Raw genomic sequence first — 25,436 nt, 5'->3', positions numbered from 1 at the left:
TGGAGGTTTAGTTCATATTCCTCAGAAGAAGAGACTGAACATAAATATCTAACAACTATTGCCCATTCAAGCTTCTCCCCATAAAATGTGAGCTATATCCTCTGCCTACTTTTTTTTTTAAACTGGGCTCCTTCTCATTTTTATTTTTCCTCTTGTTGCTTTGTAGTTCCTTCAAAATCTCTCCTCTGTATTCCCTAGCTACCCTAATTACACCGTTCATCACTGTACTCTGAAATTGTTTCCCTACTGCTTTTCCGCCAATACTTGGCTAAATTCCCTGAGGAAACAACCAACCTGCTTCAATCTTCCGTCTCTTGAGCCTGGCTTGGAGTAGGAGAACAGGAAATATCTACTATACGGGTAAAGGACACAGATCTGGGGGCCAAGGGGGTGACAGCCTCAGCAGAAACCAGGTGATGTTTCTGCCCTACCCCATCTTCCTTTCCCCCACAAAACCAAGCTCCAACCTGGCACAAGGCATTTCACACTGGCTTACTGAAGGAATGAATAAACAAACCAAAGCAAGGAAGAACAGTGAAGCTTGTCAGTTCTAGCTGTTCTTCCAACCTAGAATTTCTTTCCTCCAACCTCCCCCTCAGTCCCCATCCCCAGCATTGCCATTAGGAATAATGACAATCAAACAATTCATTGCTCCTAGTAGGTGCTCATTATTATGCTAAATACTTCATGGATTATTTCATCTGATCCTTCCCAAGATGCCACAAGATTGGTCTATTATCCCACTTGACAAAACTACAGCTTACAAAGATCAAAAGAACAAGTCCTGGGACTGAGATTTTAATTCAGGTAAACCAAGCTTCAAGCTGGCTCTTAACTCACTATACTACGCCATACCACCATCCCGATTTCCCTGCTCTCCAAGGCTTACCTCCTATAATAGATTCCATCAGCATAGAGCTGCTCTTTGCCTTACGTCAGCAAAAACATCAGGCTTGAGGGGCAGGGCCGGGGCCGAAGGGCACCTGGACATCTGCAACATTCCCACCTACCGCTTCTTGGCGATTTCATTCTGCCGTTTCACCTTCTCTTCCTCGAATTCCCGGATATTGCGCACACCAATCTCCCGACAAAACTCTTCAAATACTTCATCCTCCACCTGAGGAGAGATGCCAGGGAGAGCAGAGGTGTTTTCAGACACTCCTGTTTCCAACCTTCATCCCACCCAGGTGCCCAGACTGGCATGGCTCCATCCCCTACCAACCTGGTTCATCTTCTCCTTCAAGTCTTTCATTTCTCTCTCCCGGCTCTGGATGATCCTCTTGATATCATTAATTCGAGGCCCAAAGTTAGCTAGCTCACTTTCCAACTTGGACTTTTCCTATAGGTAACGGGTTGAGGACAAAAGAGACCAAGCTGCTTGGAGGAAAAGGGCTACCCCAAATGCATCGACTCCACCTTCGGGAAGGTGAACCTGGCCAAGTTCACCGCTCTTCCACACAGAGAACCTGGCCAAGTGCCACTGCCCTCGTCAAGTGTCCACCACCTCTTGCTGGAACCACCACAAGGCGTCCTGCCAGGTCCTTCAATCCGCACACTGGGCACACATCACATCACTATTCATAGGTCAAGAATCCCTTAGCTCTAGTGCCTGGGGCCAGATATGTTTCAGGATGTTTGCATATAGAGAAAGGTAAAATAATTTACATGTTACATAGTACTTAGACCCTCCAGGATGCTCTGGGGAGGCACCACATAAGGAAAGAGAATTCGTTGCTTTGAAGAGCATATCTACCCAAAAGGACCGATATGCCTACAATTCACTTTCAGAAGCTCAAATATTTGTTGAATGAATGAATGAAGGATGCTAATAATAGCAATCTCCCATGTAGTTAACACCTACTAGTGTAAGCACTTCATATCACAATGACCATATAAAAATAGGGACTATTCCACCTCCCACTTTACAGAGACGAGAAAGCTGCATCTGAGAAACAACTTCCTTAACGTCACACACATGGCAGACCACAATCTTAACCCCTGGCTGGCTGTGTCTGTGCTGGGCCTGGTTCCTGGGGCAGGCTGGGAGGAGAAGGGGAAGTGCAACAAGCTCTCTATCCCTAGAAAAACCTAGGCCAGGAACAGGAGGGCGGCTCCCAGAGGCCAGGGCTGGGAGGCAGATCGCACCTGCAGATTCAGGGCCAGGTGGCGTGTCTTGGTCTGCTCCAGGTCACTCTGGGAGTATTTGAGTCGCATCTGCAATCCATGGGCCTGGGACTGCACCTGACGCAGCTCTGCCTCTTTCCGCTTTGCCTTCATTTGCTCCTGAAGAAGATAGGAAAGAAGGGGGGCTAGGTGGTAAGAAGGTAGGCAACACGGGCTGGAGGCTCCCTGCTCTAGGAACCAGCACTGCCTGGGGCTTACTTTTAGCTCTTCCGTCAACCGCTCTTTCTTCTCTTTCAACTTATCAACTGCTTTCTCATCCCAGCGCCGTGCCTTGGCCTTCAGGTCACTGGCCCCACCGGAGATCACTCCTGACTTCTGGAACAGGGTCCCATCCAGTGCCACTGTCTGTAAATCAAAGGGAGAACAGAGACGGAAGGGTTGAAGCTGAGCACAGGAACCTTTCTGGATTGAGCCTGCCCCCTCCCACCTGGGGAAGGGACTTCACACCTTGTGGCGCTGGTGACCTCCAAAGGCAATACGACGGGCGTCCTCCACATTGTCACAGACCAGGGCATTCCCACAAGCATACTGCAGGGCCTTTTTGATATGAGGTGGCTCGTAGCGAATCACATCAATCACTAGCTTGGCCCCCTTCAGCTCCCGGAGCTTCTCGTCTGTTGGTTTCACCTGTTGGAAGCAGCTCGGTCAGTGGCAGGACTCGGAGGGCTCAGAGGAGGGGCTCTCAAAGACCACCCTGACCCAACCCCTTCCCCGGCAGCCTCACCTCCAGGTAGTCAAGAGGCAGGAAGGTCTCAGGCTCCCCACGCTGCTCCTTGATATACTGGATGCAGTCCCGGCCCGTCTTCTCTGAGTCGACAATAATGGCATCCATGTTCTTGCCTAAAACTTTTGTCACAGCAATCTGATACTTCTTTTGTGTGGGCTGACAGAGGTCAATGAGGCGGCCGTACTGAGCAATGGAGAAAGGCAAAACTGAAGTATGAGGGGCCCTGCGCAATAGCACAGCAGTTAAAGTCCTCGCCTTGAGTGCACCACCTGTATGGGAGCAGGTTTGTATCCCAACAGCCCACATGGGAGACCCGGAAGAGGCTCCTGGCTTCGGATGAGCACAGCTCTAGCCGCTGCAGCCACTTGGGGAGTGAACCATTGAACGGAAGATCTTCCTCTGTCTCTCCTCCTTTCTGTATATCTGACTTTCCAATAAAAATAAATAAATCTTTATTTGCCAACTTGGAAAGAAGTGCAAGCTAGAATTTTTTTTTAAGAGATCTATTTGTTTTTCTTGGAAAGGCAGATCTATGGAAAGGAGAGAGAGAGAGAGAAAGATCTGCTGATTCACTCCCCAGGTGGAGGCAATGCTCAGAACTGACCTGAGCCGAAGCCAGGAGCTTCCTGTAGATCTCCAATACAAGTGCAGGGTCCCAAGGCTTTGGGCCGTCCTCAACTTGACTGCTTTCCCAGGCCACAAGCAGGGAGCTGGATGGGAAGTGGAGCAGCCAGGATACAAACCAGTGCCAATATAGGGTCCTGGCACTTAAAGGAGAATTAGTCAATCAAACCGCTGCATCAGGCCCTAGAATTTCTATTGTAAACAGGGCATTTGGCTGGCAGTACCTAATGGTTGAGACTGCCCACTAGTCCTGCAACTCTGTAAGTTTATCTTTGCAAATGGGAGCGGGCTGCACTGGCCAGACTTGGAGTGCTGCCTGCGACCCAGCCAAGCACGGCAGCTAATCCTGGTGCCCTTGCCACAGGCAAAATAAAAAAAATCAGGATAAGAGAAGACAAAGGGCTGAAATAATGGTCTGTGTAGTAAGGGAAGTGTTACAAGAATACCTCAAGAGTAACAGATTATAGTATCTAGGCTCAATCATACTTGAAACTGGAAGGTGAAAGCTCAGAGTGGGCTGAGATGGTGGAACAGAAGCCTGCAAACCTCACGCTGGGAGATGTATTACTAATGACTAACAGGCCCCCGGTAATGAAGCACTCTCTTGTGACTTAATATATTCTCTGGTCTTGACTGCAGTTCCTGGAGACTGCAGCGCTCTTAAAACCCTGCAGTCTCTGAGGCAAACAGGGTCTTGTCTGATAAGCAGATGACTGGTAGCTTCTAGAAAGTTGGAAGTTTGTCACCACAAAGACTAAAGATGACCAAAAGGGTAGGACTTTGAGTCCCAACCTCAATCCCTGAGTGGGGAAGGGGCGGGGCAAAGATTAAGCTGATAAGCAGTAGCCAATGATCTGATAAACCATGCCTATTTAATAAAACATTCATACACAATCCAAAAGGACTAGGTTTGAGGAACTTGTAGATAGGCCATCATGGGAGGATGCCTGGAGGGAAGTTTACTCAAAGAGAGCATGCAAGTGCCACACTTCTCTCCTGCCTTGCCCTGTATCATCTCTTCCACCTAGCTACTGCTCTCTACCGTTACACTTTATATAACAGACAAGGGCCAGCACTATGGCATAGCAGTTCAAGTGGCCACTTGCAACACTGGCATTGCTTATAGGTGCCGATTCAACTCCAATCTGCTCCTCTTCCGACCCTGCTCCCAACTACTGCATCTGGGAGACACCCCTGCACCCATGTGCGACACTCGGGAAAAGCTCTTGGTTGCTGTCCAGTGCAACCATCTGGAGAGTGAACCAGTGGACGAAAGACTTTTTCCACTCTCTTCCAAACAAAAATAAATCTTAAATATACATAATAATAAATGAACAGATCTAAGTGAAGAATTTCCTGGCTGAGGTACTCTAGCAAATTCACTAGCTCAAGTGGGGATCATGGGCTCCATAACTTACACCAGATGGGCAAAACACAAGCCACAACCTTGTGACTCCGCCTGAAGTAGTCTTGTAACACTGGGACCTTAGGCTATCCCCACGCATAGTGTCAGAACTGGGGACACCTGCAACAGCTTGGTGACAGACATGATCCCATATATCTTATATACTGTTACATGCTATTTATAACATGTGTATGTGTGTGTTACATACTGTTACATAAATAGCAAAATGTTGGAATTGTGACTGCAGCTAAAGGACTATGTTACTATAAAATACAGGTTACAGTGGGGAGGGCAAAAAGGGGAGAAAGAAAAAGGAGGAGGGCCTGGCAGCATGGCCTAGCGGCTAAAGTCCTCGCCTTGAAAGCACCAGGATCCCATGTGGGCACTGGTTCTAATCCCGGCAGCTCCACTTCCCATCCAGCTCCCTGCCTGTGGCCTGGAAAAGCAGTCGAGGACGGCCCAAAGCCATGAGACCCTGCACCCACGTGGGAGACCCGGAGGAAGTTCCAGGCTCCTGGCTTCGGATCGGTATAGCATCGGCCGTTGCGTTCACTTGGGGAGTGAATCATCGGACGGAAGATCTTCCTCTCTGGCTCTCCTCCTCTCTGTTTATCTGACTTTGTAATAAAGATAAAATAAATCTTTAAAAAAAAAGGGGGGGGAGGGGGGAGAACTATACGTACGAAACCGTATAATGTGGGGCCCGGTGCAGTAGCCTAGTGGCGAAAGTCCTGGCCTTGCATGTACCAGGATCCTATATGGGTACCTGTTCATTTCCTGGCAGCCCCACTTCCCATCCAGCTCCCTGCTTGTGGCCTAGGACAGCAGTGGAGGATGGCCCAAAGCCTTGGGTCTCTGTAACCATGTGAGAGACCCAGAAGAAGCTCCTGGCTACTGGCTTCAGATCGGCTCCGCTCCAGCTGTTGCAGTCACTTAGGGAGTGAATCAGCAAACAGAAGATTTTCCTATCTGTGTCTCCTCCTCTCTGTGTATTTCACTTTCCAATAAAAGTAAATAAATCTTACAAAAAAACTGAATCACAACAAGTTGGATCTGAATTACAGTTCTCCCTGCTATTAAGCCATACTGCTTTGGGCAAGCCATCTAACATTTCTGAGTCTGCTTCTCCAGTTATAGAAACAGATAAGCCAACCTGCCTTCACGGGGCTGCTGGGGCAATCGGATGACCGTGAGTGAGTTCCCTTGCCACTCTTACCACAGAGCCAGGGTAAAGGCGCTTGATGCTCTCCATGATCTCCGCCTTCCGCTGCTGCCGGCTGCTCTCCTGGCGGTCGATGCGGGCGTCCCCCAGCTGCTCCATCACCTGGTTCAGCTCCTTATTGATCTCATCGATGCGCCGCTTAGCCATTTCTACCTCCTCTGTCAGCTCCCCCTCCAGCTTCTTCTGCTCCTCTAGGGACTGCCTGGGAAAGAGAAGGAACCCAGCGGTTACCCTGGCTGCTCAGACAATATTCCTGGCTCAGAGGGCCTCCGAGGGTCCTGCCTGCAGACTGGCAGCATAGGCAGGGCCAAGGCAACAGGCCTGACGGGGGGCAGGGAGAAGCATCTGTGCCACATACTTGCTGGTGGTGATGTATTCCTCCAATTTCTCAATCCGCTTCTGATTCTCTTCAATCTCTCGCAGCTTCTGCTTAATCTTGGCCTGGGAATCAAACAGATTTCATCTCCAGGAGCTGACCAAGTCAACACGAAGACCACGGGGCCCCTATGCGCCGAGAACTCAACAGTGTAACATATGCTCCTATTGCAGGAGGCTGACTCCAAAGCAGACACACAGACAGCATTCCCTGTGTCTCCTGGCAGCCGGGGCACCTCCCAAGGCTGTAGCACTCCTTATGGAAGAGGCCCAGATCAAGGCGGAGTCAAGCTGCGCAGGCCTTTCTGCTCCTGCGTCCTCACCTGTCAAATGCGGGCCATCTCCACATCCCCCAAGACCTGTGCTTAGTACAGGGAAGGCGTGAACACCAATTCCTTCCCTGTTCTTTTAAACAAGGAAAAGAAATACTCAGCAGAAGGCCTACACCACTGTAAGTCCTCAGGGGATTATAACAAGTTCCTGTCACGGTCATTCTCTCACTTCTGTGCTGCAGTTCCATCATTTGGAAGAGGAGGCTGGCAGGAGCCACCCGTAATGGCAATCACAAATGAAGACTTAAACGAAAGCGCAAACGAAACAGTGGCTAGCACACAGGTTAAGTGCTCAACAGGTGCCAACTATTCTGTCATTCACATTGCCGCTACCTCCTTCCCCCGGGCCCAGCAACCCTAATGCGACAGCTCATGATGCCCACCTCTGTCTCCACTTTCTTCCGCTCTTCCAGATCTAGCCGGTCCTGATCAGCTTTCTGGTCTCGGTTAAACTTCTCCAACTCTTGGGCCAAGGTTGCTGCTCTTTTGCTGGCTTCCTCTTTCAACCGGTGGTACTTCTTCACCTGTGTCGGGAACAGTAAAAGGATGGAATGCCACGTCAGCCCTGCACCCTCCTCCCCACCAACCCCTTCCGGGGCTCACCTGATTCTCCTCCAGCGTCAGATCTCTGCCCTGACTCTGACTCTCCTCTTCCATGCGTTCCTCGAACTCCTGCCGGGCCTTCTCCACTGACAGCATCTCCTTCTCCAGCTCATCCATGTCACCTTTGCGCTTCTTGTAATGCTTCTGAGCATTCTGCAGAGACTTTTTGGCTGCCTCGAGCTTCTTGATTTTGTGGGAGGTGTTCTCCTTGGCTTTGATGTACTGAGGACGCTTCTGGTTCAGCTCTGAGTCCTTCTCCCTTTTGCCAGGAACGATGGGAAGAGGGTGGGGGAGGGAAGCACAAGCAGTTACTGTGTAAGAGAGGCGCCTTGGGCGTCTTATCCAAACAAAGGGCGTCTCGGCCTCCAGCCAGCTTCAGCGAACTGCCTGCATGAAAAAGGGCCCAACGCCACATAGAGCTTCAAAAAGGCCGTAATCTGGCTACTGCCTGGAACCTGAGGCTTCAGCCTGCCATTCCAGCCATTTCCCAAAGGCAAGCTTCCATCCCTGCCTCAACCCATCAGGCCAGGCCCCTCATCAACAACTCCTAGAAACACCCTGTGATGGCTGAGTTGTGCCCATCTGATCTAACCACCTCAAAACCTGCACCTACTTTAGTCAACAAGGAAAACAGTGATTTAAATGCCGCCACCTCATCCTTTTAACTTTCAGCTTCAGCTTTTCTATTTCCTACAATGGCTGGGCCTCCTATACCTTCCTTTAATCTGGCGAGGCCACCACCCCTTTCAAGTTCTCCCTCTTCTGAGAATCTACCTGAGGACTAAACATACTATTTGTCTAAAATGCAAGTCAAGAAATGTGCCCGAGGGGCCATGACCATGGCAGTTCAACAGGTTAACCCTGTCTCCCAGCGCTGGCATCTCATATGGGCACTGATTTGTGGACAGCCTGCTCCAATTCCTATCCAGCTCCCTGCTTGTGGCCTGAGAAAGCAATGGAGGATGGCCTAAGTCCTTGGGACCCTGCACCCATGTGGGAGGCCCAGAAGAAGCTCCTGGCTCCTGGTCAGTTCACCTCTAGCCACTGGGCATTTGGGGAGTGAACAAACTGATAGATCTTCGCCTCTCCTTCTCTACATAAATCTGACTTTCAAATAAAAACAAATCTAAAAAGGGGGCGGGGGGGAGGGGAAGAAAGAAAAGAAGCAATGTGCCTGGTTCTGGTCCTAGCCAATCCAGGGGAACACGAGCTAGCACTGCCCTGCGGGCTCCGCTGGGGGGCAGTGCAGCCGCTTCCTTGCCGCCACGTGGCGGGCGGAGGGCTGCCTCTTACTTGATCTCCTTTTCGATCTGCTGCTGCTCCCGCATCATCTTGCCCAGCTCCTTCTTCTTCTCCTTCAGTTCATCCTCCACTTTGTCCATCCGCTTCTTGTCCTTCTCGATCTCTTTGTTCTTGGAGCCCAACTCCTTGTTGAGCTTCTCGATCTCCACTTGGTTATGGTACAGCTTAAAGAGTTGCAGCTGCACCTGTGCTCGCACCACCTCATCCTTCAGGCGCTGGTAGCGGTCAGCCTAGGCAGGCCAGAACGGGTTAGTCAGGTGCTGGCCCGGCCCTGGGCCCCTCGGAGCCAGCGGCTAGGCCGGCAGGCAGGCAAGCCACTCACCTCCTCTTTCTCCTGTTTGGCTTCCTTGCGTTCGGCTGCGATGTTTTTCTTGCGATGGTAATTAAACTGTGTGTCCTCTTCAGCTTTCACCATTTCCTTTTTTCGCTTATCATACTCCTGGGCCAACTCTCCCGAGCGACTGATCTCTTCAAACAGAGCTGTCCTCTCTTTGGGGTTCTTCATGGCAATAGATTCCACAGCACCCTGGTAAAGGCCAAAGCATTCTCCCACTGAGACTCCAGCACGGTTCCCCCTACCCACTCACCCATTCAAAAAAGGCTCGCTCTCTCTCTTTCTCACACACACACACACACTAGAGGACCACATTTTGCACTGCCTTGAGGACACGTTCTTTGCCTTCTGAAGACAAGGGAGTAGAAGCAATGGATACAGAGAGAATAGAGCATCTCCTGTGCAGCGGCAGAATCAGCACAGAAGGACTCAATGAAGCTTGGGGACACGGGAGTGGGTACCTGTGCTTATCTGGGAAGGCTCCCCAAAGGTGACATCTAAGCTGAGTTTGGAAGATGGACAAAAAATTAACCAAGAAAATGAGAGAATGGTTCCTCCAGATAGAGGATAATTAGTAAGCAAAAGCCTGCAGGCCACAGGAAGCACAGGAGTTTGGGGCTGCGTGAATGGCTGAAACAGGCTGCAGGAAGCGTGCCGGCAGACAGGGACAGTAAGGTGCAGGCCCAGCCAAATGATGGTGCTTTCTGAATACACGGGTAAAAGTTCAGCTTCTCATCATAAGTCAATAGCTGTCAGATGTCAGCAGGCATCACGATGACCTGGAGGACTTGCTAAAACAGAGTACTGTACACATCTTCAGTCGTCCTTGGCAGGCACCGGGATGGGGCCTGAGGGGATATTTCTAGCATGTTCCACGTGATGCTCATAGTGCCCATCTGGAGCCCATAATTGGAGAATCACTATCACAAGTCACAAGGAATGAGTGAAACGCTTTATGGAGAGAAGGTCGTGTTATAAGGACACACACCGGGCCTATGGGCTGAGCCGAAGGGGGACAGGCTGGGGAGAGACAGCGCTATTCAAGGGAGACATGAGCATGCGGCCTGAGATGGAGCAGGCTCAGCGGGGCTCGATACGGGCTGACAAAACAGACAGGCAGAAACAGATCCAAATGCCTACCTGGAAGACGAGGAAGTTGCGCGCTTTGATGAGAATACCTAACTTCTCTAATTCCTCGCTATACTCATGCAGCTGAACAACTTTGTTGTTGATCTTGTACTCAGAAGAACCCCCTACAAGACAACACAAGGGACTGTCAGCAACGGTCTTCTGTCCCTGTCAACTAGTCCAGCCATCTACCAAGAAGAGAGCCTCCTGGCCAGCCTCACCCACCTACAATGACCCGGGCAAAGGTGCGGTCCTCAGCCCCGTCCTCGGAGTACACCATGCTGACAAAGGCCCGGTTGGCAGCCGGCTTGCCCACAGGAGCGCCATGGATCAGGTCCCGGAGGGTCTTCACCCGCAGGTTGCTAGTTTTCTCACCCAGCACGAAGCTGATAGCATCCATGAGGTTTGACTTACCTGAGGGAGAAAGGAGCAAAGCCAAAGGGAAAGGTCAGCAAGAAATGGAGAGGACACGGTTCAAAAGAGACAGCGAGGGGGACAGCAATGTCCCCTGGCCACTCAGGGCTTACATTAACGGGGACGCAGAACATTCTTTTGCCCCCACACACTGAACTTGACCAAAACTCTGGGTCAAATCCTCAGGAGAAACAGTTCCTTGTCGTTATGACTTACAACAACCAGACACTAGAACACCATCTAAGAAAATGTTGCATTAACAGAGCAAGTTGTTCTACAACCGCCAATGCCCTAGGTAAATGCCAAAGAGATGAAACAGCAAGACACAAAACTCTATAGTTTGATTTGAAAATGTGAAACAAAATAAGGGGGTTGGCACGGAGACACAGTAGGCTAAACTTCAGCCTGTGGCTCTGCCATCCTACATAGGCTCTGGTTCAAGTACCAGTACTTCTGCTTGTGGCCTGGGAAAGCAGTGGAGGACGGCCCAAAGCCTTGGGACCCTGCACCGGTGTAGAAGACCTGGAAGGGGCTCCTGGGTGTAGGTTTCATATCGGCTCAGCTCTGGACACTGTGGCTATTAAGAGAGTGAACCAGCAGAAGGGAGGGAGAGAAGGAAGGTGTGTGTGTGTCTTTTTCCTTCTCTCTGTAACCTTGCCTTCTAGATAAAAATGAAATCTTAAAAAGCGGAGGTCCAGCATTGTGGTGTAAAAGGTTAAGCCACTGCACAAGACAATGGTATCCCATTATGAACTCCAAAAGTCCTGTCTGTTCCTTTTATAAAGATTTATTTTATGTTTATTGGAAAGGTAGATATACAGAGAGGAGGAAAGACAGAGAAGAAGATCTTCTGTCTGATGATTCACTCCTCAAATGACCGCAATGGCCGGTGCTGCACCAATCCAAAGCCAGGAGCCAGAAACCTCCTCAGGTCTCCCACACGGGTGCAGGGTCCCAAGGCTTTGGGCCGTCCTCCACTGCTTTCCCAGGCCACAAGCAGGGAGCTGCGTGGAAGTGGAGCTGCCGGGATTAGAACCGGTGCCCACTTGGGATCCTGGTGCTTTCAAGGCGAGGACTTTAGCCGCTAGGCCACTGCGCCAGGCTTCTCTCTGTTCTTTTTCCAACCCAGCTTCCTGCTAATATGCCTGAGAAAGCAGCAGAGAATGGCCCAAATTCTTGGCCCCTGCTACCCACATGAGGCCCAGTAGGAGTTCCAGACTCCTGGCTTTGACCTCGAAAGGTGCTGGCTTCCTCAGTCACTGGGGGAATGAATCAGCAGATGGAAGGTCTGTTTGTCCCTAGCTATGCCTTTCAAATAAATCAATTTAAATCAATTCTTTTTTTTAAAGATTTGTTTATTTTTTAAAAGATTTATTTATATTTATTGCAAAGTCAGATATATATAGAGGCGAGACAGGAAGATCTTCCGTCCGATGGTTCACTCCCTAAGTGACCACAACGGCTGGAGCTGAGCCAATCTGAAGCCAGGAGCTCTTCCGGGTCTCCCACATGAGTGCAGGGTCCCAAGATCTTGGGCCGTCCTCGACTGCTTTCCCAGGCCACAAGCAGGGAGCTGGATAGGAAACAGGGCTGCTGGGATTAGAACCAGAGCCCACATGGGATCCCGGCGCATGCAAGGCACAGACTTTTTAGCTGTTAGGCCATGCCACTGGGCCCTCAAATAAATCAATTCTTAAAAACATACACAGAGAAAGGCACTTGGAAGACAGAGAAATTTTTTTCCCAGTGTCAGAGCCATCATTGTGGCTTATCAGCAATGCTGATACCCCAAATGAGCGCCGATTCATTCCCAGCAGCTCCGTCTCTGATCCAGCTCTCTGTTGCTGTTCCTGGGAAAGCAACAGAAAAAAACACAAGTTCCTGGGCCCCTGCACCCACATGAAAGACTCAGAGGAAGCTCCTGGCTTCTGCCTGGACACACTCCCATCTGGAGCCATCTAGGGAGAGAACCACTAGATAGACAGAAAATCTATCTCCCCTCTCTCTGTAACCCCGCCTTTCAAATAAATATTAAAAAAAAAAAAATCCAGGGTCTATTGTGACAGCTCAACTGGCTAATCCTCCACGAACAAGCACCAGCATCCCATATGGGCTCTAGTTCATATCCCGGCTACCTCCTTCTCATCCAGCTCCCTGCTATGTGTTGGGAAAAGTATGGAACATGGCCCAAAGCCCTGGGACCCTGCACCAGCGTGGGAGACCCAGAAGCTGCTCCCGACTCCTGGTTTCAAATCAGCTCAACTCTGGCCATTGCAGCCACCTAGGGAGTGAACCAGAGGATAGACGATCTTTCTGTCTCTCCTCTCCGTAAAATCTTTCTCAGTTGTGATAATGGAACAATGCTAACACAAGAGAATGATGATTTTAGAAAATGACTACTTAGTGGTAAAATGTAAGTCTGCAAGTTACTTTTCTTTTAAAAATTTTTTTATTGGAAAGGTAGATCTACAGAAAGACCTTCCATCAACTGGTTTACTCCCCAAGTGGCCACAGTGGCTGGAGCTGAGCTGATGTGAAGCCAGGAGCTTCTTCTGAGTCTCCCACATGGGTGCAGTGTCTCAAGGCCTTGGGCCATCCTCCACTGCTTTCCCAGGCCACAGGTAGGGAGCTGGATGGGAAGAGGAGGAGCCGGGACAGGAACCATGACTCATTTGGGATCCTGGAGCTTACAAGGCAAGGATTAACCAATTGAGCCATCATACCAAGCCCTGCAAGTTACTTTCAAATGACTAAGTAAACTAAATGCACTTACAAATTTTCATAATGAAAACTAGAGGAGATGGGAAAGACATGGGAAGAAACAGATGCAAATACACCTAGTATAATAGTAACTGCTTGTGAAAAGGAAACTAGCTAAAGGCAAAGGACCCTCTTTCTTGTATACTTTTAGGGATTTTGCTAAAATGTCATAGCATGTGTACGTATCAACTATACAATTAAACACAGCTTGTTTAACATTAAGAAGAGCTTTCCTGGGGCAGAGAATAGCGGTACAACAGGTTAAACTGCTGCGTAGAATGCCTACATCCCAGTAACAGTAACTGCTGCGAGTCCCAGCTCCTTGCTTCCAATCCAGTTTCCTGCTAATGTACCTGGAGGCAGTAGATGATGGCTCAAGCAATCGAGTCCCCTGTCACCCACGTAGGAGACCCAAATGGCGTTCCTGGCTCCTAGCTTCAGCCTGGCCCAGCCCTGACTGCCACACATATATAGAAAAATTCTGTCTCTGTCATTCTACCTTCCAAAAATAATATTTTAAAACAAAAGTGGCTATCTTGGGGAAGGCACTTAGCATAATGGTTAAGACATACTTGGGGCACCTGCGCCCCCCTACTGGAGCATCTGGTTCAAGCCCGGGTTACTCTGCTCTTGATTCCAGCTTCCTACTAAGGTGTATCCTGGGAGGCAGGAGGTCACAGCTCAAGTGGTTCTCGCCACCCACACAGAAGACTTGACTGAGTTCCTGGCTTCTGACCGACCCAGCCATGACTCTTACAGACATTTGGGGAGTGAATAGATGGGTCAACTCTGTCCCATCTCTCTGCCTTTCAAATAAACATATAATTTTTTTTTAAAGATTTATTTTATTTTTATTGGAAAGGCGGATATACAGAGAGGACAGACAGAGAGGAAGATCTTCCATCTGATGATTCACTCCCTAAGTGAGCGCAATGGCCGATGCTGCACTGATCTGAAGCCAGGAGCCTCTTCCAGGTCTCCCACACGGGTGCAGGGTCCCAAACCTTTGGGCCATCCTCGACTGCTTTCCCGGGCCACAGGCGGGGAGCTGGATGGGAAGAGGAGGAGCCGGGACAGGAAACATGACTCATATGGGATCCTGGGCGTGCAAGGCGAGGACCTTAACCACTGCGCCACCGTGCCGGGCCGATAAACATATAATATTAAACACACACACACACACACACACACACACACACACTCTGGGACTGGTGTTGTGATGAAGCAAGTAAAGCTGTCACCTGCAGTGCCAACATCCCATGTGGACACAAGTTCTAATCCTGGCTGCTCCACTTCCCATCCAGCTCCCTGCCTGTGGCCTGGGAAAGCAGTCGAGGACGGCCCAAAGCCTTGGGACCCTGCACCTGCATGGGAGACCCAGAAGAGGCTCCTGGCTGCAGATTGGCTCAGCTACAGCTGTTACAGCCACTTGGGGGGTGAACCAGCAGATGAAAGACTCCCTCTCTCTCGCTCTCTGTAATACTGCCTTTCAAATAAATAAATCTTAAAAAAAAAAAAAAACTCCACATATACTTTTTTAATTTAAAGTGGCTATCTTTACAGTGGTAGAGTTAGTTTTGTTTTTTTGTTTTGTTTTGTTTTTGTCATAATGGAACTCAATAAGATGACATTTTTAAAAGGCTAGATTGGGGCCTAGCCTAGCGGCTAAAGTCCTTGTCTTGAATGCGCCAGGATCCCATATGGGCACTGATTCTAATCCCGGAAGCCCTGCTTCCTATCCAGCTCCCTGCTTGTGCCTGAGAAAGCAGCCGAGGACGGCTCAAGATCTTGGGACCCTGCACCCACGTGGGAGACCTGGAAGAGGATCTGGGCTCCTGGCTTCGGATTGTCGCAGCACCAGACATTGTGGTCACTTGGGAAATGAATCATTGGACAGGATATTTCTCTCCATCTCTCCTCCTCTATATATATCTCCGACTTTGCAATAAACATAAATAAATCTTAAAAAAAAAAAAAAAAGATTAGATTGGGGTTGCAGGATGAGAAGGAACAGTTCAATCTTTCTAAATTTGATCTGAAGAGTCTCCTCAAAACAGGTTGCCGACTTTGAACTGAGGGCCTGATTTCCAGCAGACAGCCCAGGTCCTCCCGGGAAGGCAGCCACTCTGGGCTCTGATCCTGCCTTGGAGAACTGGGGCCACTGGTTTACCACAGCATTGTACCTCAATCTCCTCATGAATGAAATGCAAGTATGTTACCCCCTCCTAAGGTCCTGCTAAAGACGGTATCAGATAAAGCCACCCTGAACATGAAAGTACTTTAGATGCATACCAAGTGCTCAACAAATGACTGTTACATTGTAGCGGCCGTGGACTTTCAGCTCTCCTTCACCACAACAGGATTAGGGATATCATACAGACAGGAAATCAGTCACTGAGGGATAAGTTTACAATCTTTAGACCTCTGCCACGGGAGCTTCAGGGGATAAAGATCTCTCACAATGCTTCAACTTGCTACAAGGCACCAATCCTTTACTAGGGGCAGGAGAGAAAGCGCTAATTCATTAAAAGGGAAGCAAAAAATGCCTCGTAGAAATGAGCCCTTAAGAAAGGGGATGTGGAGGAAGAGGCAGTCAGGCCAAGGGCCTTTACTTAGGAACTGCAAAATATACAGATGTATCAACGCTAAGGGTACAAATGTCAAACACTACACCTAGCTTCTTCCACCGGGGTCACAGTACCAAAACCTGAAGGGCCGAAAGCATTAGCCCTCTAGAGCAGTGCTTCCTGAACGTGGGGCATTCCGCAATATGTGGAGATCCTCTTGGTCCTCCTGTCGTCTAGTGAGAAGCCAGAGATGCCGGCAATTTACAGCACGCAAGACTGAGAGCAAAGCAAAGCAATTTTAACTCGCTGCCTCTGCAACTGCTGTCAAACCCCCTACACCAAGCAGAGAGCTAACAGCAAGCAAGACTCCAGGTTAGGGATTCAGGTCAAGCTACTCCAGCAAGGACAGCCTTGCAGCGTGGAAAATGATTCCATTAGAACATCCCTGGGGTGGAGAAACATGACAGGATTCCATACTGAACACTTCTGGAGGGTTGATGAGAACAATCCCACCCTTGGTGCATCATTCAGCGGCTTCCCTCATCAACGCTTCTATATAAATGGAGCAGCTGAGATATAAACTGGTACCCATGGGCGGTACTGGTGCTGCTGGCAGATTAGCCTGCTGAACCATCGAGCTGGCTCCTCTGGCCACCCTAACAGCATCAACTAAGCCATGTTTATCACATCAACTTGTCATTTCCTGGATAGCATTTTCGACAGCTTAAAATTATTTTATTTTCTTCTTTCCTTTCTAGAACATTAAATTCGTTGATAGAATATGCATTCTATTCTCCAGTCTTTCCTAACTCTTAAGTTGAGTAACTAATAAACAATCAGCATGCAAGGAATGTGGTGAGCAAAGGAATTCACGCCTTTCACCGTTTTGGTGCTGGGAAAGGACTGAGCTCGGGGGCCACGGCTTCTGAGATGCTGGCTGATCTGGCAGCGAAAGACCGGGATCCAAAATTCCTAAAATACCGGGCGGGAGCAACATCAAAAAAAAAAAAAAAAATAGGCGAGGGGGGGAGGATTGGAAAGTACCAACGCGAGGGGGGGAGAGAACAGGCCAAAGCGTAAGCGCACCAGTCGAGGTCGGTAGCAGCGGAAAGGCGATCTATCACCTTTCCTGTTTTTCCGGAGGCATTAAACCAGGCTGGGAGGCGCCAACTGATCCTAGGAAAGGTGCGTCCCGCACCTGACAGCTGGTTCCGGACGCGCCTCTTTGGGCGGGAGGGGGCAGTGGGCGGAGCCTCTCAGTGATGGGTTCTTTCCCCGCGAGCCCAGTGGGGCCCACGAAGATCTCGGGCAGGAGGTTCGAGCCCTCCTCCCGTGAGAGCAAAGTCGTAGCACGGGTCCCAGCCGCCCATCCACCCCCCAGGGGTGCCAAGCGCACCCGTTAGGGTTCGCAAAGTTTCTGGTTGCAGGTGTTGGGCTGTACTACTCTGATAGCGGAACGGGGGGAATAGGGGAGCCGGGCCGTTCGCGGGGCCTCGGCTGGCTTTATCTCACCGGAGCCATTGGGTCCAATGATGGCGGTGAACCTCTGAAATGGTCCGATAATTTGTCGACCTTTGTACGATTTAAAGTTCTCGATCTCAATCAATTTCAGGAATCCCATCCCGGCGGCGGCAAGGAAGGCCCAACTCTCTTGCGACCCGAGCTTGCCCGCGCGGGAAACACCGCAGTGCAGGCCGGGCCGAGACAAAGTTTCGCGAGAGTCCGGACAGTCCCGACGGGACTTCCGACTTCCGCCGCGGAGCGGAACCGAGGGCGGGGACTGCCGGCGCGCGCGCCGAGCGTTTTGTTGATCCGTTGCCATGGATGCCATTCGACCGCCAGTCGTTTAGGCCCCGCCTCTCATCGCCGGGCGTGGCGGCAACGAGCTACTGCTAAGGCAGAGCTGGCAGTAGAGACGCTGCCTGGAGGAGTCTGAGCAGCTTTTGGGGACGGAGGCAGGTGGGATCCGAGCACACACTTGCTGACCCAAGTCACAACTCATAGCAAGGTTATGCCCTCCGGAGCAGGTGGAAGGTGTGGGAACTTGGGCTGGGACTTTAGCCTACTGTGTCAGACAGGAACCGGATCGGGGATTGGCAGGACCCTGCAGAGCTGAGTGTGAGCTAGGAGGGACCGGCAGAAGGATCCATACTAGACTGAGCATATCCCTTATCGATGGTGATGTGATGTGGGGCGTGGGGTATGAGCCACGCTGTAAGTGCTCCCAAGCTGCAGAAGGCTGCAGCCTGGGTCAGCTGAGATCCAGGCTAGGAGCTTCAAACTCTAGACTCCTTTACTGACAGAAGTATTTTGTGACTCCGGATTAATGCTGTTCTTAGCCTTAAACTAATGGTTGTCATGATTATTCCTGTAACGAATTCTAAAAATGATCTGAAGCCTTAGATTCACCCCCCACCCCCCTCCAAATCTCAGGAACTTGTAAGATTCTCACTCCTGCTTCTTGCACTGGGAGTCCGCTACATCACTGCTGTATGTTACCATATGGCTGCTGAAGGAGCAGCCCTCATCGTTTGATAGTGACATTTCACAGCAGGGCCTGCACACCACGTGGCTGACTTTCGGGCCATAAGATAGGGATGTGCAATCTTTGCATGTGGAGCAGCAAGCAAATATTTTTGCACAATAAGCAAATTGACTGTGCTGCCTATGTGCTCTCAGGGTAAGTTATCTAACAGTTCCTTCAAACTCTCCATGTTCCAAACTGCTGCTCCCTCGCTCATGATGCACATCACATCTGTCACGCAGTCCGGTCAGCTCTGCTTTCCAAGTGCATCCCCATTCTGACCATTCATCACTACCTGAGCTGCTATGAGCCTGCTGGGTGGGAATCACCATCATCTCTTGCCCAGACAACTCTGCAACAGCCTCCTGACTGCTATGCTGCTTCAAAGCCTTGCTTCGCCCTTCCCTCCTGTCTGTTCTTAACACAGCAGTCAGACTTATCATTTAAAAAGTCAGGAGGCCAATGTTGTGTTGCAGCCAATTATGCTATTGCCTGCAATTCTGGCATCCCATATGGGCGGCAATTGCAGTCCTGGCTGCTCCACTTCTGTCCACTCCCTGCTAATGGCCTGGAAAAGCAGCAGAAGATGGCCCAAGTTCTCAGGCTTCTGAACCCACATGGGAAACCTCAGTGGAGTTCCAGCCTCCTAGCCTTAGCTCGGCCCAACCCTGGCTATGGCAGCTATTCCTCCCCTCTCCATTTGAAGGACCTGTTAGATAACCCCCGAGAGGCCTTCTTTCTAACCTTCTGAGTCCTGGCAACTGCACTCCTGATCCAGCTCAAGGATGATGCATGTGGGAAGGTGGCAAAGGATGGTACAGATGCTTGGGCCCCTGCATCCATCCACATGGGGAGACCCATATGAGGCTCCTGGTTCCTGACTTCGGACCAGCCCAGCTCTGGCCCTTGCTGCCATTTGGGGAGTGAACCAGCAGGTGGAAGATATTCTCCTTCTCTATCTCTCTCTGTCTCTCTCTCTCTCCAACCCTGCTTTCCTACTAATGCAGACTCTTGGAAGCAGCCATGGTGCCTCAAGTAATTGGATTCCTGCCACCCACATGGGAGACCCAGGTTGAAGTTTTGACTCTCAGCTTTCCAACTTTAGCTGGCCTCAGCTGCTCTGGACATGCGAGGAGGGAATCAGTATATGAGACTCTCTCTCTCTCTCTCTCTCTCTGCCTCTGGAGAGTTCGTTGATGGGTCTCTATTTTCCTGCTTTCTAATTTTCATAGGGGTTATATACATTCTCCTGTGCTTACCAATGGCTTCACAGCTACAAAAATAGTTTCAAATGCAAACATACCAGAATGGCTATGGGAAGAGTTTAGAAACAATGTTGCAAACAAAGAAACACCAGGAAAGCCCTGAGGTTTCTGACTGTTGGGTTCCTGGACTGAGGCCGTTGTGCCTGGAGCACCCTAGGCAAGGGAGCTAGGGGTGGGAGGAGTCGAAGGAACTGGATCTCAGTAGTGCACAAGAAAGAGTCGGGATCGTATTGTAAGTGCAGTAGAAGACACACACTCACATTTTTGCTTGCAGAGCTGGTGTTAGCTGCAGCTTTGGCTGACTCACATGCCACAAGTGGGCTTCCCAAAACATGGGGAAAGATGTGAATATTTCATTTAACTAGAATATAGGAACAAAAGTGCCGGAGGGACTTGATTGTAGAAAAAGAAAGTGCGTCTGATTTCTGTGTAATGAGGGAGCTTCAGAAGACAACAGGGGCAGTAGGGAAAGCAAGGTGGAGATGCTTGCAGTCACTCAGGAAGACGATAATGGGGACTTGGGGCCGGTGTATTTTGAAGGAGGGAGTAGTGAGAGAGAAGAATTGAAGGATGAACGGTGGGCCCACTTGCTGAAATGAGGAAAAGTCAGCAGAGCCTAATAAAAGGGGGAAGTGCTTTCAAATGTATCTGAGGCCTGGAAAGGGGAGCAGGGATCAGATGATGAAGAACCTTCTAGAACTGGCCATGGGGGGCTGGGCCTCTCCTTGCAAGCTCCATGGAGCCATGTGCTTGAAGACTGCTTGGTAAGGTTTCAGATGATAGAATGGCAGTGCAGAGGGTGACAGTGGGGCGAGGAAGGCTAGTAGGGCCTTCCCCAGAGGGTCTGCTGACACCAATGTGAGGTCTGAATTAGAGCAACGACAACCGAGATGGAAAGCAGAGATGGGAACTATGCCAGAAAAGAAAATCAATAAGAACCAGTGACGGGGAAGCACGGGGGGAGTACACTCTAGGAGGATAGCTCACACTGACAGGCCTTCTTCTGCCCCCTTTCTCCAGATGTTTAAATTAGATATGGCAGCCGATCCCAAGGAGATGGCAGCCATTGAGGCCAGAAGGAATAGAGAAAAGGAGCGACAGAACCGATTTTTCAATGTGCGGAACCGACTCATAGGGGTGAGTGGGCAATAGCGCTATTTCTCAGCACTGAGGTCAGCTCGTCTGACACCTGCAGAATATAACAGTCCCTGGTATAGCCCTCTCCCTGACTCAGACAGGCCCTAGGGATGGAACCACAGGAGATGAGGAGAAGGCACACACATACACACAGCTCCAGGAAGGACGTGAGAAGAGGGACTGGATGGTATGGGAGAAGAATGGCAATTGACTTCTCCAGTCAGTCCTAGACCATATGGCCTGGGTCTCAAGAGCTAGGCAGCAGGCAGCCAAAAGAGCCCTAAAGAATATTCAGTATTGCATATGCCTAAGCCACCTCTGCAAGGCTATGTAATAAACTGTTAACCAGGCTGAGGTACACACAGGCAAGGGACACTCACTGTCACTAAACTGTATTATTTCCTGTTGTAGTGTTTGAACTGTTGTAAATGAGTCATGATCAAAAACATAAAGAGAAAATCCTGATAATTCATGAAACTAAAAGATGGCTGGGTGAATGGATAGAGGAGGATGCAGCATGGGGTCTTCCACGAAAGACGCCATATGCCCCCTGTTCAAGGCCAGGTCTGCTGTTGATTAGATGTGTGCTTCTGGATGGGTCACCTGTCCTTTCTGAGCTCTAGAATCCTCCTCTGTACCGGAAGTGCTGAGGGGAGTCGAGGCAAGTCAGCTCCTGGGGGAGCTCCTCTGTGCCGAGTACCATGTTGAATAGTGGGGAGACGATGAGTAAGGACCTTGTTACTGCCCCCCAAAATGCTGTCAGCTTGCAGGAAAGGCCAGCTTTAGCATCCTGTGGAGCACAGGTTCTCAGCTAGATGGCATAGATTCTGCCTGGGAGGTCAGTGTGGTGAACCTGGGGTTCTGGGGAAGAGAGAAATCAACTGTGTCAAGTAGAGGGAGCTCTACTCTAGGGTGCAGGCGGCCTGAGAGGCACAGGAGCTGCAAGGCCAGCCCTGGGGGGCTAGTGTGCTGGGACAGGAGGGGAAACAGGAGGCTACAGCACAGACGGGTTTAGATGCCATGCTCGGGGGTCAGAGCTCCATGCAGCAGGTCCTGTGGCATTACAGGAGGGGGTTGAAAGGTAGTAAATTCAGAGCAGTTTGCTAGAGCATTCAAGGCTCCATGCTAAGCCCTACCCTGATTTACCTACCTTCTTTGGAACCAGGTGGATATTGAAGCTCTGAACAACCAGGTGGAAGAGCGAAAGATTCGGGAAGCCGAAGAGCGCTACAAGGAGCATGTTTATGGTAAAAGCCCAAGGCCAAAGGCCAGATTGTGGGGGCTGCGGGGAGTGGCAGAGCAAGAGCCTGAGGGGATTAAGGTAGGGCAGTTCTGCCTCTTAGGGTTGGGGGGAGGACTCCCCAGTGGGCCTGGGGAATCAGAAGCCATAGTCAGTAGGTTTTGTCTGCTGTGTGTTGCCTTCTCTCTGCCGCTGCCCTCCTACTCTCAGGTGTCAGCTACATGCAGAATGACATGGCATCCCAGATGCTAGAGAAGGAAGCAGCAGAACGTGCCTACCGGAAGGCTAAGACAATGCAAAATCACTGCGACCAGAAGCAGTGCCTCCACAAGAACGAATACAACCTTTGGAATTCAAACCCACTGTGGCCACAGCCCGGTGTCAGTGATCCCTACTGTGATGCCTCCAGCCTGCAGTATTTCTCTGGGGATGAGCTGCACAAGGCTGCATGCCTGAGAATGCAGCAGGAGCAGTTCAGAGCCAGCCTCAATACTCAGGTGCAACAGCAACAGCAAGCCAAGACTGAACAGCTGCGTGTAGGTAAGCAAGGCTGTCCTCCAGACTCAGAGCCCAAGTTGAGGCATGGGTGATGCGGGGTGGGGTGGTTAGAGGGCACGGCTGTCCTAGAGTGGGAACAGAGGCCAGAAGACCAGTAGGATGGTCCAGTTACCCATGCGGCCCTCTCTTGAAAAGTGAGCCTGTGTAGACCCAACCTCCCTGACTTCCTCCAGTAACTGACAGTGTAGCTGTTGAACCTAACTTCATTACCTGGAGGCAGCCATAGTGCAAAAACTCAACAGCTCTGCCATCACTGGCTGGTGTGGCCAATGATGCTTTGTCTCTGTGTTTCAATTTCTTTGTCTTTCAAAATGGGGATAATCATGCAGACCGCACAGAAAGCTGACTGTCTGTGGCTGCATCCTACTCTTCCCATTAGAGGAACTCCTTCCAGGGTGAGGATCAAGTCTTGCCTACTGACTCTCTGCTTCGAGAGCATCCTGTTCTGCCGGCTGCTGACCATGGTTGTAGCTAACTAGGAAAGGACTTGTCCAAAGTCTGCCCTCTCTCCCAACTTGCTGAAGATGAGGCATCTCTCTCACATCCACCCCTGCATCCCAATGGCATGGTACAGTGTCTACCAGGTCCCAGAACAACAAGAACACTGTAGCTAGAGTAGGGGGTGGGAGGTCCTCATTGCCTTTGCACACGCTGGGCCTCCAGTCCCAAATGCCCTTTATTCCTTCTGCCTGTATCTATTTCCAGGAGCACCTCCTCCTGGAAGTCTTTGTCTCACTTACCACCTAATACCCTATGTATGAGTTTTCAAAAAGCCTGTAGGAAATGTCCATATGAAAAAAACAACTGCATGCATGTCAATGGTTTGTGCACCCAAAGAGACATCTTCGAACTTCCTTTTGTGAAGTGCTCTGATGCCTCTCTCCAAGTGTCTCTTCCAGCTTATGATCTCAATTTTATTTCATCTGTCTCACCTACTAGACAGGGAGTCCTTGGAGGCCAAGATGTAATTCCATGGTGTCTTCAGGATCCAACACATGACCCTTGGCCTGAGGCTCAGAGGAGTGAAAGAAATTTCTTTAAGGCCAGAAGTGCTTAAGCTGGCATGGGGACCGCAGTCCATAAGGCGGCAGCATCTTTCACTTAGGCACTTACAAAGGCCTTGTTGCTGCCGCTCAGCTTGGACGCTCCTCTCCTCCCAGAAACACACATACACACACAGATGCAAGACTAACTAAACAAATGGTCAAGTAAGCCAAGCAGGGATGCAGCAGGCCTCAGGGCCCTGGTCACATCTCTCCCATAGATCAGCTCAGTGACCAGCTGCGGATGGCCGCAGAGCTGCGGGCCAGTCAGATCGCCAAGCTGGAGGAGTCCTGCCGCATAGCCATGAAATGTGCGATGGCCAACGCCAACAAGGCCCAGGTATGTTGGCCTGAGCCAGTTGGTGGCCCGGGCTCAGCCCAGGTTCTCCTCAGCCCCTGAACGAAGTCCTAGGAGACTTGGAGCAAATCTGTCCCCTCATGCACCCCCTCCCGCCCCCTCTTTAATCAGCACCTGCCATTCACCTTGATGTCCCTATTGGGGCACAAGTTGCCGCTCTGCAACTGCAGATGCAGGATGACTAGAGAATAAGATGGTGCCTTGTCATCTTCAGCCTTTCAGCGTGAGGGAGGGTGGGTGGGGTTCCAGTTTCCCAATCACCCCACCCCTCTCTTTTCCTCTGAGAGCAGGCTATGTTTCCCACCCTCCCCAATTCGGGATGGTCTGCCTGAGGCAGGGCAGCAAATGGTTACCATCTCAAGCGCTCTCTCAGGCAGCTGAGAAGGCCAGGCGGCAGCGCACCGAGCGGCAGCGTGAACAGGCGGCCAACCGCAAGGAGATATGGAGCCAGGTCAACAGTGACCTGCTGACCGAGAACCCGAAGGTGGCCCAGAACACCAAGGCCCTGCACCGGGTCCTGCCTCACAGCTGGAAGGGCATGACTCCAGAGCAGCGAGCAGCCATCCGCAAGACCCAGGAGGCCCAACGCCAAGAGAGAGAGGCCCAGCGCCAGGCTGAGAAAGCTCAGGAGGCCGAATGGCAGAAGCAGACAGCGTGTGCCGCCAAGGCGACAGAGGAGCTGGAAGAGCAGGAGAGGATACTGTGTGCCGAACTGCGCAGGGGGCTAGGCTCCCTCAACCAGTACCTGGCCTCCGAGCAAAAAGCTCAGTGAGTCAGGTCTTGGGCAGTGGCGGCAGCAGGGCTGTAGCACAGATACGTGGCCAGGGAGCCTGCAGAGGGGGGGCAGGGGGCAGGGCGGAGGGGGCAGCCCAGCAGCCGAATGCTCTGACCTTCTTTCACAGGCAGAAGCATCTGAACTCGATGATCTACACCAACCAGCCTACAGACCAGTACTACCTGCAGTTCAACACCAGCAGCCGCTGAGTTCACAGTGGGCATCTCTTCCCCCCCCCCCCCCCGCCACCTTCCTCTTCATCAAGCTCAACAGATGCCTGGAGGGGAAGTCGACAAGTCTCTGAACCCTCACCCCTAACCCATTCCCCCCCCCCCCCCCCCCCGGGAGAGATCTGAGCCAATACCCTCACTTTCTACCTGAGAAAATACATTTATTCATTAACCTCAAGGTCACATGTTGTTGGAACAGGACACAAACAGTGTGATGTAGCACCTTGCCCAGCCCCACAGCTACGCCCATCCCTACCCCAGGGCCCTGGGGCAGCCAACCCTGTTAGAGCCCCTATCACACTTGCCCCTAACAGTCCACCTGCAGGCAC

At 50.8% G+C, this 25,436-nt stretch overlaps 2 protein-coding genes across 4 annotated transcripts in view; one reads left to right on the top strand and one right to left on the bottom strand.

Moving 5' to 3' along the window:
- SMC1A (structural maintenance of chromosomes 1A) overlaps positions 1-17,714 on the bottom strand; it is a 48,172-nt gene extending 30,458 nt beyond the window's left edge. For both annotated transcript variants that reach the window (XM_040998321.1, XM_040998312.1), the window contains exons 1-15: positions 17,490-17,714; positions 10,462-10,650; positions 10,249-10,361; positions 9,097-9,300; positions 8,766-9,004; positions 7,473-7,731; positions 7,253-7,393; positions 6,521-6,603; positions 6,157-6,364; positions 2,909-3,094; positions 2,632-2,811; positions 2,383-2,529; positions 2,146-2,283; positions 1,223-1,339; positions 1,011-1,117 (exon numbers count right to left, since the gene is read on the bottom strand). In XM_040998321.1, the coding sequence (XP_040854255.1) occupies positions 1,011-1,117; positions 1,223-1,339; positions 2,146-2,283; positions 2,383-2,529; positions 2,632-2,811; positions 2,909-3,094; positions 6,157-6,364; positions 6,521-6,603; positions 7,253-7,393; positions 7,473-7,731; positions 8,766-9,004; positions 9,097-9,300; positions 10,249-10,361; positions 10,462-10,650; positions 17,490-17,598 (2,420 nt within the window). In that variant the 5' untranslated portion in view covers positions 17,599-17,714. The remainder of the gene's footprint in view (positions 1-1,010; positions 1,118-1,222; positions 1,340-2,145; positions 2,284-2,382; positions 2,530-2,631; positions 2,812-2,908; positions 3,095-6,156; positions 6,365-6,520; positions 6,604-7,252; positions 7,394-7,472; positions 7,732-8,765; positions 9,005-9,096; positions 9,301-10,248; positions 10,362-10,461; positions 10,651-17,489) is intronic.
- Positions 17,715-20,786: 3,072 nt separating this feature from the next.
- On the top strand, positions 20,787-25,356 carry RIBC1 (RIB43A domain with coiled-coils 1). Of its 2 annotated transcripts, XM_040998258.1 has the most exons (6): positions 20,787-20,903; positions 22,069-22,150; positions 22,354-22,683; positions 23,966-24,084; positions 24,476-24,870; positions 25,005-25,356. In XM_040998258.1, the coding sequence occupies exons 1-6, from the start codon at positions 20,787-20,789 to the stop codon at positions 25,084-25,086; spliced, it is 1,125 nt and encodes a 374-aa protein (XP_040854192.1). In that variant the 3' UTR covers positions 25,087-25,356. The 2 variants fall into 2 exon arrangements, with proteins under 2 accessions (XP_040854192.1, XP_040854201.1); XM_040998267.1 differs by lacking the exon at positions 22,354-22,683 and having other exon boundaries at positions 24,476-25,065.
- Positions 25,357-25,436: the final 80 nt, after the last annotated feature.

The sequence above is a fragment of the Ochotona curzoniae genome, unplaced genomic scaffold, assembly GCF_017591425.1.
Source record: "Ochotona curzoniae isolate NIBS_2020 unplaced genomic scaffold, NIBS_Ocur_1.0 contig_1274, whole genome shotgun sequence".
Classification (NCBI taxonomy): domain Eukaryota; kingdom Metazoa; phylum Chordata; class Mammalia; order Lagomorpha; family Ochotonidae; genus Ochotona; species Ochotona curzoniae.
The sequence above is the reverse complement of the archived record's forward strand: the minus strand, read 5'-3'. Positions and strand labels throughout refer to the sequence as shown.